Consider the following 15,260-nt stretch of genomic DNA (forward strand, 5'->3'; position numbering starts at 1 on the left):
CTCTTTGATACACTTTTATTTTTCTGCACTTTTACATCTCAGTGGTGAATACAATTTGGCTTATGCAATTTCAGGTTCTGATAATTCTCTTCTGTAAATTTTCCTTTCTGTAATTCTACAATTCAATTTACATTGAGCTTGATTTTAATCTTCTGTTCCTATTGCTTTCTGTTCCCATAGCTTCCAATTTACTTTCATGCAATTTAAATCTTCTGCAATTATTTTGAGATTTGATTTACTACTTTATTTAATTTCCCAGCACCCAATTCCCTTTACAGTTGCTGCAATTTACTTTTCTTGCTCTTTAAACTTCTACAAATTTACATTCTGCACTTTACATTTTGCAATTTACTTTCTGTGGCTCAATTTCACCCAATTCACCACTGTTAGCTTGACTAAACTAATCACCTCACTAAAGTTTCTTGATCCATCAATCCCTGTGGGATCGACCTCACTCTTGTGAGTTATTACTACTTGATGCGACCCGGTACACTTGCCGGTGAGTTTGTGTGGAATCATTTTTCTCTCATCACCTAACGAGGTGGCGCTCAATCTGCATCGTCTGAAAAACACAAATATCTGTATGGAATGAGAACCGGAGGTTCTCAGCATGGTAATGGTGCCGCATACATAAGATATAAGGTCTTGGAAAAGTCAGAGACAATCCTAGAACTCCGACATTTAAATTATAAGGCTTAAAGATTTAAAATGAAAAAACATAAACAATGGTGGTAATATAAGGTTCTTAAACTTAACCAAAACTCTATTCCAACCCTTCATCATCCACTTTCCTCCAAATCCTCCAACTCCGATGGAACCACACAGACAAACAAGCAGAAAATAGCAAACACAATTAGAATACAAGTAATGCAGGTAGCAAGTATAACAATTAAGAATATTAAATTCACACAGGCACTCCCAATAATGCCCAAGCAAGCAATTCAAACATATGCATATGATGTATGTCTGTCCTATAGGTGATGAGTCTCATCTATCGGCTATCAAGCTAACTCGACATGTCTGGCTACTAAACCCTGAACAGTCCCTCAACGCGCATCCCCAAGAGTCTATGCATAGCTTTTTCTCATTCATTTATAAATTTGGCTCATTGGAGAAACCTTTCCGGGAATTTATAAGTGTCTGGTCACCCTTGCGACGTAGGGCCAACAGAGTATCGAGTCTCAACTTGGAGCACGTGGTGGCAAGCCACTGCTCTTTACCCAGAAAAACTCGTATCTCTGATAAAAGAAGTGCATAAGCTACATTATCATTCATAATCATTTCATAATCATTCATTACAGCCAAAACATCACATATACATCATATCTCTGCACTTCTCATACACAATTCATCATATTTCTAGCTTACTTCACCTCAAAAATACCACCCGTTCCTAACTTCATCTTATCACTAAGTATACAACTAAGGTTTAGGGGCTAAAAGAGTAAAAATAGAGGTTTAGAGGTTCAAAATTGGGTTTTAAAACATAAAATTTACTTTGCTGAAATTAGGGGCTCCGCATACGCATGGACGGACTCGCATACGCAGAGGTGCATTTTGCCTTGCTCGCGTACGCGAGGCACCAAACCCGAAAGGAACGGCCGCATCGCGTGCAGGTGGTCGCGTACGCAACCCCTCAAAAACCCAATTCTCACGTACGCATACCCTGCTCGCATATGTGAGATACCAAACTCGAAAGGAATGGCCACATTGCATGCAGGTGGTCGCGTACGCGGATGCTGCAGAGTAAGCAAAAATGTTAAGTGTTGCAGAATTTTAGTTTTACGTACCAAACTTTCAACGCACATAACCCCCTCGTTTTAAAACATTTTTCATCCGTTCTTCAAACGGTGTAAACTTTACGAATCCAATTTTCATATGAAATAAGTTTGGAAAAGTTTGGGGGTCTGGAAGCCGAGTTATGGCTCGCCGAAATTTGACCAAAAATCAGATTTTCACAAAGTTTGTCAAACCTCTATTTTCACCAATTCATAATCATTAACCACATTTTCAAAACCCTGCCCAGCACCAAAGCATACCATATCACAGCCAACACAGCTCCACATTCTACCACCACCAATCATACCTCAATTTAAATAGTTTCAATTCTACAATTCTCAAATTATACCAACACAAAATCATCAACATTCACATACCCACATACAATATTATTGTCCATCATCATCAAAATCATTATTCATCAATCTTTCTTACCAAGCCAACTACATTCATATTATACTTCGTTCAATTTATCATGCCTCATCAATGCAACACACATCATCCACTAAACTACTAATCAAGTTCCAAAATTCATAATTCAACTTATCCTAGGTCATCCAGCCTAAGTTTTCACGACACGTTATATATTATATACGAGAAATCAAAATCATACCATAGCGGATTTCCTTGTATAGCCCAAAGGCAACCGAACTAAGCAAGTTCACAAGCTCCACCACCAAAATTCAGCATCCAAGGTTCCCAATTAAGCTTCCACCTCCACAATTTTTGCTTCATATCACATATATACACTACCTATTTCACATAATTATATCCGTACATACACATTCAATCTCCAATAATAATTAATTAAGGGATTCACTAGGGTTTGAGGGTCCTTACCTTGTATATGCCTCAATCAAACAAAAGCTCGCTAAATCGCTAATTCTTCAAGTTAGTTTGACCCTAAAACATCAAATTGACCAAAAACATCAACACCCAAAACATATAATTTTTGAATTGGGGAAGAGAGAATTGAAACTAGAAATGTGGCTTCCTTACCAAATTAAGTGCCAGACTTTCTAGAGCTCGTCGCTGCGGACACGTGGCCGCAAACGGTGCGACGATCGGAGCTTGGAGTGAGAACTTATATGAGATTGAAGTGGAATGTTAGGTTATGGAGCTCTTCCTTCCCCTTTTTGCATGCTCCACGGGTTCCTCAATGAGAAAAAAAGGAGAATGAGCTGAAGCTCATTTGTTTAAGTGAGTTGGTTGGGCCCACGGGTCCGGTTTAGGTCTAGTTCGTTCGGTTTGGCTCGTTCGCCCCAATTTTGAATTAAATTTTTTAAAATTAATGTCAACATTCCTATTTTAATTAGTTCTATCTTATTAAACTATAAAATTTTATTTTTTATTTCTTTGATTAATATTTAATTTATTGGCTAATTATTCATTAATTATGCGGAGTTTACACACCGTTGGATGAATACCTTCAATATATTATTTTAAAAGATTTATATCTTTTATTATGTTGTCCTATTTTTGAATATCTTTATATTTTATTTTTTAATAATTAATAAAATATAACTTACTATATTTGAGAAAAAAAATTAGAAGAAAAATAGAGATTCAAATAATTCTTCAATCACATATGTTTTAAGTGTATTATTTAAGTGTAATTTTTGCTTGACAATTTTTGTTCAATACAATGATGATATAAGGAATAAGTAGCTATTACCATTTCTTAATTAATGTTTTTTTTTGAAAAAAAATCATTCTGAAATTTCCCTCTTAAGTTTTTCACTAATTATTAGTTAATCTAAAATAAATGAGATTTTATGTAAAATCAAAAGAGAAAATAAAATACACAATATAAAATTGTAACAAAATTTAAATTATAAAATTGTCTGAATTAGTAAAAATTTTATAAAATTTATTGATTTATTTAATTTAAAATCATAATATCAAAAAATTTTAAGAATTAAATTAAAATTTTAACTATTATAATTGAGCACTTTTATTTAACAAATGCCACTTGATTAGCTCTAAACTACTAACTGACTTTCATATTTGTAAGAATAAGATAACATAAAATATTATCATCAAAATAATATAAGTAGGTGAGTATAGTAATATTTTCTTTAATTTGAACTAAATAATATTATCGCGATCATTATAAAAAAAATGTTGAATACTGTTAAATTTATCAATAAAAAAATGAAAAGAATTGGTACTATGATTATCGGTAGATGTTCCATTAGAATAAATCTGACGGTTTAAATTTTGCCAGTAAATATTTATCGTCAAATTTTGTTATCCACCAAAACTTGCGGCATATTTAAAGTCGGATTATGATGTTTAATAGGCAAAAGTTATGATGAACATTATCAGTGAAAAAATCTGACAGTAACATTGTCGTCATAAGTTGAGCCTTCCTACAACTTTACCATCAAAAAAATCCGACCATAAATCTGATGAAACATATTTTTTATTTTTTAAAAATAATCTAAATGATCGCTACCGTCAGAATTTTTCATCGGTAAATCCGCCAATAGCGTTAATATTTTTTTATTTTTTAATCTACGATGGACCACGATAGTTAATAATGGATAGTCAACTCTGAATTAACAACGAATAAATTAGTATTTTATCTAAAAATAGTGATTTATATATGATGTAAAATATCAGATATATTGAATGTAAACATGAAATGAAAGTTTGATAACGAAATACATAAGATAAAACTATATTGATATTACTCTTATTCAGATTCATCATCTTCTTCCTATAATTCATTATCCTGCTCTTCCGAGGTAATTTCCTAATCATCGAACTCTTCTTCTTCTTCTTCTTCTTCTTCTTCTTCTTCTTCTTGAAGATCGTCTTCATCCAATGGTAGTATTTCGTCATCTATCCTAAGACTAATGATGTCATCATCCATAACAGCCGACCTAAAGGTGATTGGATCACCAGTATTAATCACCATTTTCGAAGGAGTTGGGTCATGAATTTGGAAAAGGTTCCCGACCCTCTGTCCCATCAGACTCGATGTAACCTTTTGGATTAGTCTTAACCACAACCACCCAACTAGACTTGCAAAACCCCATATAAAGCAAATAGTATACCTATCGTGCATCTTGAGGTAGAATAAAAGGATCGTAGTGTCTATATTTTGTGGTCATATTTATTTTAGTAGTATTGTAGTCCTTGTGCTGTCGTGTTCTTTGTTACAAACTTGGATCATATCATTAACATTTAAATACGCACACCTTCTACGTAGTGCGACCAAAATACTCTAATTGAATTATATTGTGCAACACACCATGCCAATCAAAATGACCACTGCCTGAATCTCCACGAACCCAGACTCTGGTGTTATTTATTTTTTTCCAACCAATCATTGTAAAGAGGGGAACCAATATCTATTAACATTGTATATCGGGTAGCTTATTCATTGGACTCCAACTAAGTGCAACTAGTTCCGAATCTATTGTGTCAGCTGATGTACTCTGACGTATTCTTTGAAGCAAGGAAAAAAATTGTTCAGTGATATATCGGGATTTATTTCTTGGAATGACTTATGATACAATAAGATAAACAAGAAAATTTTAGCGTAATAAAATTTTGATTAGATGACAAAGATAGTATCTTACTAAATACAATAGTTACGAAGACTTAAAAACTCACATAAGGTAGGGTGAAACCTGGTCACAATTAAGCAACACATGCAGATGTGCAGCATCAATTTCCTTTTTTTCTAACCAATATTCACTACCTACGCCCATTGTAACTCTTTCCAGAACAAATATCGGATACACTAGTCATCTGACGAGGATTCTCCCCTCTTATGATTCCTTCCAACTCTTGTTCTACGTGACTCAACATAAGGCTCAAAATAGAAGGAGATAAATACCGATGTTTTTTTAGCTAAAAATGCGCTCTATTCTTCATGGTGCAGTTGAACGATCCAATCATCCTCTCAAACGGGTACATCCACCTAAATTGGACTGGTCCACATACTCTTGCTTCGTACGGCAGGTGGATTGCTAAGTATTCTATGACATTAAAAAATTCAAGAGGGAATATCCTCTCTAATTTACAAAATATGATCGAAATATTCTTCTCCATGACTGTGAGATCATTTACGTTAAGTTTTGTAGAATATAAATCCCTAAAAAACTCACTTATTTCTATAAGAGGTTTCCAGATGTTGGTAGGAAATTTTCGAAACGTGATAGAAAGCAATGACTCCATAAAGACATGACAATCATTTTAGCCTATGGATTAAGGGCAAGTAGTGCATTCATTTGTTTGGAATTCTCTTTAACGGTCGTTTACCAATCTGTTCTCTCTCGACTTGAAATTTTGGTACATCACAAAATCTACAAGCGGTTAGATTTATACCTCTTTTGTAATACAGCATATAACTATTCAACCAACATTCAATTTTCACCAAATTTAGATCTAATTTCTAAAATAACTTCTTTAGTTTGTAGTAGCTCTGGGGGAAGCCACTAGTCCCAACAGGTACTAATTCGTTGCAAAGGGTGGCCACTTATCAAAAGACTCTTGGGTGTGATTTGATTCAGACTTAATACTCATCATTCTAACACATGCAGACAATTTCGAATGAACAAACCCCTCGTACAAAGGTTTTGTGGCCAATTCTAATAGATGATAAAAGCTCTTTGCCTCCAGGTTAGGCTTTTGTTCAGCATCTTCTGCATCAGTAACACCTATTGCATCAAATACCATCTCGTTGTATCTCTCTTGGTTACCGTCCCAATTCATTTCTTCCATGTTTAGTTCTCTAACCACCCAAATACTCGTTGATCGACCCCTAGACATATTGAAATTTGAGGCAGGCTGGTTAATTCTCTACTCATCCACTTCTCCGTGTTTCATCCATATCCAATACACATCCTTGAATCTATTACAGTAGAGGTAAAATGTTATATCCGAAGGTCCTAACTACTTAGTCAACCAACACTTATAGCACGGACACCTAGATACCCCTTGAGACCTAAACGGTTCCATGTTAAAGACATACGCAACAAACACGTAAACCCCCTCAAAGAATTCAAATTTTAAAATCTCCTATTCACTATTGTCCCTATCATACATCTATAGATAATGACTTGAAATCATCTTGCAACAAATACCCTAGAATTCATCCAACAACACAACTTATTAAAATATTTAGAAAATTCGGCAGGATTCTCCTATAATTAGAATCTCCAACCAAATACGATTATTATTTTCTCACAAACCAAACATTTTTTAAACAATTTAAACAAAATTTTGATAGAACTTCTCCTTAATTTAGAGACTTCCACTAAATAAATTTAACAATTTTCACAGAGAAAATAGGTGCAAGCATAAATTAGAACAAATACAAATTCAATAACACATCAAATCCTAACCGTTCTAGTATGCAACTCCTTTATAATTTTTTAGCAAACAAGGGTTTTCAGAAAGCACCTTTACGCGACCTTCTCTCACTTCTGTCCTAAAACACTATCTTAGGAGAGTAAGTCCGGCATAAAAATTAAACAATTGATTATATATAGAGATAGAAAACCTACCTGCAATACGAATGCACAGAATACGGAAGAAGCGAACTCTAATTGATCTTAGAGAAATAGCACTATCCTAATAAAAAAGATAATTTATTGAATTTATAACGTGAAACTAATTCAACAAACTAAACAAAGTCTTCCAACAGCCTGAGCACTCTTAATCTCATCATATTAAACCTACCTTAACTTAATTTAATTTCTATTTATATTAAATTAACATAAAAATCTTAATCACAAACTTTATTACACTAATTTAATCAATAATTTGATAAAATACAACAACACAAATCTAAAAAAAAAATCCTCCTAATACTTTCATTTAATTTAAAAAGAAATTTATTAACCACAAAATCTAAAAAAAAAATTTACCAATACCTCAATCTAGATCAAGCATTATACAAACATATCAACAAATCTACTACAAGCCAGAACCACACCAAACAAACATCAATTCTTAGTCAGGTTACACTTATCACACTCTACCAGAATTTATCAAAATTAAAAAAATAAAAAAAAAATTATACAAATATTTTTATTATAAAATTCTTAAATGTATAGCAATTTATTTCAAATTTATCATAAATTGTCTAAACATGTTACTAAACGATAAACCAAATCCTAAAATCCACGTAAATTACATTACTGATAAGATTTCAGTGCTATTGATACATAGTGCAAATATAAAGACGGAAATTGGAACAAATGCTCGATTTGACATAAAAATTGCTAATCGCTAATGTGGTGCAAGAAATTCGACGATTTACCGTAGTGATCCAATAAATTGTCAGATTAACATGTCATGAGTATTCAAGTTTCAAAATACTCTCAAAATGTTTTAAGATTATGAACAGAAAGATTTTAGCATTAAATGATTTAATTTAAGTATCGGTAAATTTATTGTACATTTTTTCGACTAAAACGAATATTTGAAACTTTGTCTAAATTTACTAAATTTGTAAAGTTTTTTTTTATTTTTACTATTTTAAACGTCACTAATTACTAATTCTTTGACAGTTTTTAACATATTTGTGACTATTTAAACGTCACAATATTTTTAGTAACAGTTTTTAATTTAAACGTTACTAAGTTACTATTCTTTGACAATTTTTCTATATTTAATGACTTTAAACTATAAATTTTAACATCAAGATTTTTATTATAAAACGTTAAATTTATCAAAAATGACATTTTTTAAAAATTATTAAATCACTAAATTTACAAATAAAGATTATTTATTTCAATGTATATTTAAAATGTAATACATTTATTCAAAATTCAATCTTCATTCATAAATTACTATTATCAAAGTACATTAACAGTCATTTGACATTTGCTAATTAACTAATCTTCAAATCACATCTAAAACAAATATATTAATAATGTAACAACTGTGACCTTTTATGTTGCTTTGAATAACCTGCATTCAGAAAATCGCATCTGCTTAATGTGTTTCTAATTAAATGCTTTGTAATAATATTAAATAATAATCTATAAGCAAAGAGCTATTAAAGCATTAATGGTCATTGTGAAAGACACTATAGTAATGTTAGAATAATATTGTTGAAAATGAAGTTAATCACTAAAAAGCATTTTATGTGAAATTGAACTATTGAAAGAATAATATGTCTATATGAAGTTAAACTCAATGACTTTTAATTAATGCTTTAATAAATAAATGTCTATATAGTATACTATACAAATTTCACTGTCAATGCTTGAAATGCCATATAGAACTATAAAACAGTCAAAACATAGCCATTAAAAAACTATAAAACAATTGAAGTTGGTTACAATAACTACAAAACAAATTTCTTAACATGGGACTGAAAACAAAAATCGATAATGTAACAAGTTAGAAACAGAAAAAGTGATTTAATTTGTCTATATATCCAGACAACATGAATGCACAGAAGCTTAAATATTTTGGCTTTGATATTTAAGACAAATGCATAGTGATTCTAATATTAACCTTTCCTGTTTTCTGCCCCATTGACACTAATTGATGAAAATTAAAAGCATAAATATGATTTGCATCAGTTCCTTGATTATGACAAAACAAAAGAGTAATATTAAAAAGTCAATTTTTCTGAGCAATATGAGTATAAGATGAGTGTGTATTGAGTATTGACACCTTAAATGCTGCTTGAATAATTCTCTTGTCAAAGCCTTTGATGAGTTCGTTGACCATTGAGTAAGCACCTATTGAAGGATCCTGCATTGAAAGAAAGCTTAATTATAAACTAGTTAGACTAGTTAAAAAGTAGATTAGCAGAAGCACTTGTTACATAAGCGTGATCGTCTGAATTGGCAAACATGGCATAGAGGCAAAGTTCATCAGAGTTGCTCTGTATATGAAAAACAGTTCCTTCATCTAGCTTGCACAGATCTCCTACACGTAAATCAATGCTCTTTGTTCCATCTTCATCTGCACTAGTTAATCTTCCACTCCCTGAAATCAATAGCATAACTCAATTTGTGCATAAATACATGAGAAGATAGAGCAATAAGCAAGTGAAGGGTACCTGTTGGACATATAAGAGCATATCTACATGGAGAAGGATGGGAAGGAAGAGAGAGTTAGGTTCCAATGTGATGAACTGAAGATGGTGTAACGGTGCACCATGCCCGGCTTAGACATCAACGGCGGAGACCGTTCCATATTCAGAAACAACTAAAGGTCTCCTCTCACTCTTCTCTACCAAAGAGTAGTCCCTTCTACTCAATGCCTTAACCCCGCCATACAATAAGGAAAGAACCAAGATCAACACAAAGGCTAAGATAGCTTTGCGAAGCTCCATATTTAACACAAGAAAAAGAGGAGGTGAAAGGAATACAAGTGAGTTCCCAAGATAGAAAAGGTGGCTCTATATACTAGCTTTCTAAATCTGCATGTAATTTTGTTCAGACACGTGCATTATTTGAACAGATGGCCAGTTATTAAGGTGTCCAAGTCTATACCACAAAATTCCAAACACTTTGGATTCAGACTCGATCAAGATCACTATGAAACCATAATCACAAAAAGAAAAACATAAAAGAGCGAGCAGATATTACATTGAAAATTTTGGTAATCGGGAGATTTCTTTTGATAACATCTACTGGTTGCCAAATTCACACAATCAATTTTGACCACGGTAATTATACTATATAGTATATACTCATCAAGTTTGCAACTACAGCAAGGTAATTAAGTTTGGTGTAGTGCTCTAACCATGTTTCCTTCAAATAGAATTGAAATTAACTCATGAAGAAAAGATAAGAAACATAGCCTTTTATCAAAGTCTGGGTAATAACAACTTAAGTATTTAAGTGGAGCAGAGACAAATTCAAGTTCCACTGTTGAAGAAAAAATAATAATAATAATAATAACAACTTACAGTGGGACTTTCTTAAGCTTGTTAAGGAGGCAATCTTTAACGATAGCATCAACACCAACTCCAGTTATGGCATAATTCTCTTCATTCGCTATGAAAATAGCAACAACACTCGATTTCAAACTGGGCTTGGTTTTCCCGAGCTTCCTGAAGAGCTCCGTCACAAATGCCATGTGTCCCAAACAATCAGTGGTTCCACGACCCCTAAGCTTATCCCCGTCAATGCTCAACGTAAACGGATCAAAATCCTGAAATGAATCCCCATACCAAAGTAAAACAAAAAAATATCAATAAACCCTAACACCAATGGTTCAAAATTGAAATAAGAGAAGAGGAGTACCCAATCGTTGGGGTTGGTGGTGACCACATCCATGTGACAACCAACGAAGGAGAGGATTTTGTCCGGGGAGGTGCCGGGGTACTCGACGATGAGGTTGCCTCTGCCGGGGAAGTAGGTGACATGATTGAGGATCAAGGGACTGCCGCCGGTGGTGGTGCTTAAAGGGAGGAGGGAGCCGAGCACGTGCTTGACCACCTTGTCTTCTTCTGGATTCAAAGAAATCTAGTTAAAGCATTTTATCGAACATGTTGAATGCTAGTAAAATTAAAAAGAAACAAGAGATTTCAAAGTAAAAACTGCAAATATCAATATGAGCATACAATTATTATGATAAATTCCTGTAAAATAGAGCGCAAAGAACAAATAATTGCAACAACTTTAGCACATCAAACGCTAAGCAAAAATAGAAAAATTGCAGGAAAAAAAATAGAACATTGATAGGCAAAATTGTGATTTCTGATAATGGCATTTATGTTCGTTCTCTCCTTGGTAATGGCGCCAAACACTTGGTGCATGATACCATGATCCAAATATAACTTCACAATTTCGCACAACTAACCAGCAAGTGCACTGCATCGTCCAAGTAATAAACGTTACGTGAGTAAGCGTCGATCCCACGGAGATTGTTGGTATGAAGCAAGCTATGGTGATCTTGTAAATCTCAGTTAGGCGGATAATAAATGGTTATGGAGTTTTCGAATAATAACAATAAATAAACAAAAAATAAAGATAAAGATACTTATGTAGATCATTGGTGAGAATTTCAAATAGGCGTATGAAGATGCTGTGCTCCTTCTGAATCTTTGCTTTCCTACTGCCTTCATCCAATCCTTCTTACTCCTTTTCATGGCAAGCTGTATGTAGGGCATCACCATTGTCAATGGCTAAATCTCATCCTCTCTGTGAAAATGGTCCAAATGCTCTGTCACAGCACGGCTAATCATCTGTCGGTTCTCGATCATGTTGGAATGGAATCCATTGATTCTTTTCTGTTTGTCATCATGCCCAACAATCACGAGTTTGAAGCTCGTCACAGTCATTCAATCCCTGAATCCTACTCGGAATACCACAGACAAGGTTTAGACTTTTCGGATTCCCATGAATGTCGCCATCAATTCTAGCTAATACCACGAAGATTCTGATTGAGGAATCCAAGAGATATGCGCCTGGTCTAAGGTAGAACGAAATTGGTTGTCAGTCACGCGTTCATAGGTGAGAATGATGATGAGTGTCACGGATCATCACATTCATCATGGTGAAGTGCAACGAATATCTTAGAAAAGGAATAAACTGAAGTGAATAGAAAATAGTAGTAATTGCATTGAAACTCGAGGTACAGTAGAGCTCCACACCCTTAATCTATGGTGTATAGAAACTCCACCGTTGAAAATACATAAGTGATGAAAGTCCAGGCATGGCCAAATGGCCAGCCCTCAAAACGTGATCACAGGATCAAAAATACAATCCAAGATGTCTAATACAATAACAAAATGTCCTATTTATACTAGACTAACTACTAGGGTTTACAGAAATAGGTAATTGATGCAGAAATCCACTTCCGGGGTCCACTTGGTGTGTGCTTGGGCTGAGTTTGAGCTTTACATGTGCAGAGGCTTCTTTTGGAGTTGAACGCCAAGTTACAACGTGTTTTTGGCGTTCAACTCTGGTTCGTGACGTGTTTCTGGCGTTTGACTCCAGAATGCAGCATGGAACTGGCGTTGAACGCCAGTTTGCATCGTCTAATCTCGAATAAAGTATGGACTATTATATATTGATGGAAAGCTCTGGATGTCTACTTTCCAACGCCGTTGAAAGCGCGCCATTTAAATTTCTATAGCTCCAGAAAATCTATTTCGAGTGCAGGGAGGTCAGAATCCAACAGCATCAGCAGTCCTTTGTTAGCCTTTTATCAGAGTTTTGCTCAGGTCCCTTTATTTCAGCCAGAAAATACCTAAAATCACAAAAAAACACACAAACTCATAGTAAAGTCTAGAAATGTGAATTTAGCATAAAAACTAATCAAAACATCCCTAAAAGTAGTTAGATCCTACTAAAAACTACCTAAAAACAATGCCAAAAAGCGTATAAATTATTCGCTCATCACAACACCAAACTTAAATTGTTGCTTGTCCCCAAACAACTGAAAATCAAATAGGATATAAAGAAGATAATATACTATAAAGCTCAAAATATCAATGAATATTAGTTCTAATTAGATGAGCGGGACTTGTAGCTTTTTGTTTCTGAATAGTTTTGGCATTTCACTTTATCCTTTGAAGTTTAGAATGATTGGCATCTATAGGAGCTTAGAATTTCAGATAGTGTTATTGATTCTCCTGGTTAAGTATGTTGATTCTTGAACACAGCTACTTTTATGAGTCTTGGCCGTGGCTCTAAGCATTTTTGTTTTCCAATATTACCACCGGATACATAAATACCACAGACACATGACTAGGTGAACCTTTTCAGATTGTGACTCAGCTTTGCTAAAGTCCCCAGTTAGAGGTGTCCAGAGCTCTTAAGCACACTCTTTTGCTTTTGATTACGACTTTAACCACTCAGTCTCAAGCTTTTCACTTGGACCTGCATGCCACAAGCACATGGTTAGGGACAGCTTGATTTAGCCACTTAGGCCTGGATTTTATTCCCTTGGGCCCTCCTATCCATTGATGCTCAAAACCTTGGATCCCTTTTTTTTTTACCCTTGCCTTTTGGTTTTAAGGGCTATTGGCTTTTTCTGCTTGCTTTTTCTTTTTCTTTCTAATTTTTTTTGCCACTTTTTTTTTCGCAAGCTTTTGCTTTTTCACTGCTTTTTCTTGCTTCAAGAATCAATTTCATGATTTTTCAGATTATCAATAGCATTTCTCTTTGTTCATCATTCTTTCAAGAGCAAAAAATTTTAACATTCATAAACAACAAGATAAAAAATATGCACTGTTCAAGCATTCATTCAGAAAACAAAAAGTATTGTCACCACATCAAAAAGTAGTGATGGTGGCGCTTTCTTCTTGAAGAACCAATGATGTCCTTGAGTTTTTCTATGTCTCTTCCTTGCCTTTGTTGCTCCTCCCTCATTGCTCTTTGATCTTCTCTAATTTCATGGAGAATGATGGAGTGCTCTTGATGTTCCACCCTTAATTGATCCATATTGTAACTCAAATCTTCTAGGGAAGTGTTGAGTTTTTCTCAATAGTTGTTGGGAGAAAAGTGCATCCCTTGAGGTATTTCCGGGATTTCTTGGTGATGAGCTTCCTCATGCGTCTCTTGGGATCCATGAGTGGGCTCTCTTGTTTGCTCCATCCTCTTCTTAGTGATGGGCTTATCCTCCTCAATGGGGATGTCTTCTTCTATGATAACTCCAGCTGAGTAACATAGATGGCAAATAAGATGAGGAAAAGCTAGCCTTACCATGGTGGAGGACTTTTCGGCTATTTTGTAGAATTCAAGGGAAATGACTTCATGAACTTCTACTTCCTCTCCATTCATGATGCTATGGATCATGATGGCCCGATCCAAAGTAACTTCGGATCGGTTGCTAGTGGGGTTGATGGAGCGTTGGATGAACTCCAACCATCCTCTAGCCACGGGCTTGAGGTCCAGTCTTCTTAATTGAACCGGCTTGCCTTTGGAGTCTCTTTTCCATTGAGCTCCTTCCACACAAATGTCCATAAGGACTTGGTCCAACCTTTGATCAAAGTTGACCCTTCTAGTGTAGGGGTGTGCATCTCCTTGCATCATGGGTAAGTTGAATGCCAACCTCACATTTTTCGGACTAAAATCTAAGTATTTCCCCCGAACCGTTGTAAGATAATTCTTTGGGTTCGGGTTCATACTTTGATCATGGTTCCTAGTTATCCATGCATTGGCATAGAACTCTTGAACCATTAGGATTCCGACTTGTTGAATGGGGTTGGTCAGAACTTCCTAACCTCTTCTTTGGATCTCATATCGGATCTCCAGATACTCATTTTTCTTGAGTTTGAAAGGGACCTCGGGGATCACCTTCTTCTTGGCCACAACATCATAGAAGTGGTCTTGATGGGCTTTGGAGATGAATCTCTCCATCTCCCATGACTCGGAGGTGGAAGCTTTTGTCTTCCCTTTCCCTTTTCTAGAGGTTTCTCCGGCCTTAGGTGCCATTAATGGTTATGGAAAAACAAAAAGCTATGCTTTTACCACACCAAACTTAGAATATTGCTCGCCCTCGAGCAAGAGAAAAAAGAAGAAGAAGAAGAAGAAGAAAATATGGAG

At 34.7% G+C, this 15,260-nt stretch overlaps 1 protein-coding gene across 5 annotated transcripts; it reads right to left on the minus strand.

The window, feature by feature from the left end:
• Positions 1-8,683: 8,683 nt before the first annotated feature.
• LOC112711131 (acetylornithine deacetylase-like) lies at positions 8,684-11,549 on the minus strand. Of its 5 annotated transcripts, XM_072203078.1 has the most exons (6): positions 11,330-11,447; positions 11,010-11,215; positions 10,673-10,917; positions 9,818-10,021; positions 9,581-9,744; positions 9,373-9,507 (listed from the first exon to the last, which is right to left on the minus strand). In XM_072203078.1, exons 2-4 carry the CDS (start codon positions 11,040-11,042, stop codon positions 10,015-10,017), a joined length of 285 nt encoding a protein of 94 aa, XP_072059179.1. In that variant the 5' UTR covers positions 11,043-11,215; positions 11,330-11,447; the 3' UTR covers positions 9,373-9,507; positions 9,581-9,744; positions 9,818-10,014. The 5 variants fall into 5 exon arrangements, 4 of the variants coding, with proteins under 4 accessions (XP_072059177.1, XP_072059176.1, XP_072059179.1 ...); XM_072203076.1 differs by having other exon boundaries at positions 8,684-9,744; XR_003157255.3 differs by lacking the exon at positions 11,330-11,447 and having other exon boundaries at positions 9,818-10,077; positions 11,010-11,327.
• Positions 11,550-15,260: the final 3,711 nt, after the last annotated feature.

Source organism: Arachis hypogaea, chromosome 9, assembly GCF_003086295.3.
Source record: "Arachis hypogaea cultivar Tifrunner chromosome 9, arahy.Tifrunner.gnm2.J5K5, whole genome shotgun sequence".
Lineage (NCBI taxonomy): Eukaryota > Viridiplantae > Streptophyta > Magnoliopsida > Fabales > Fabaceae > Arachis > Arachis hypogaea.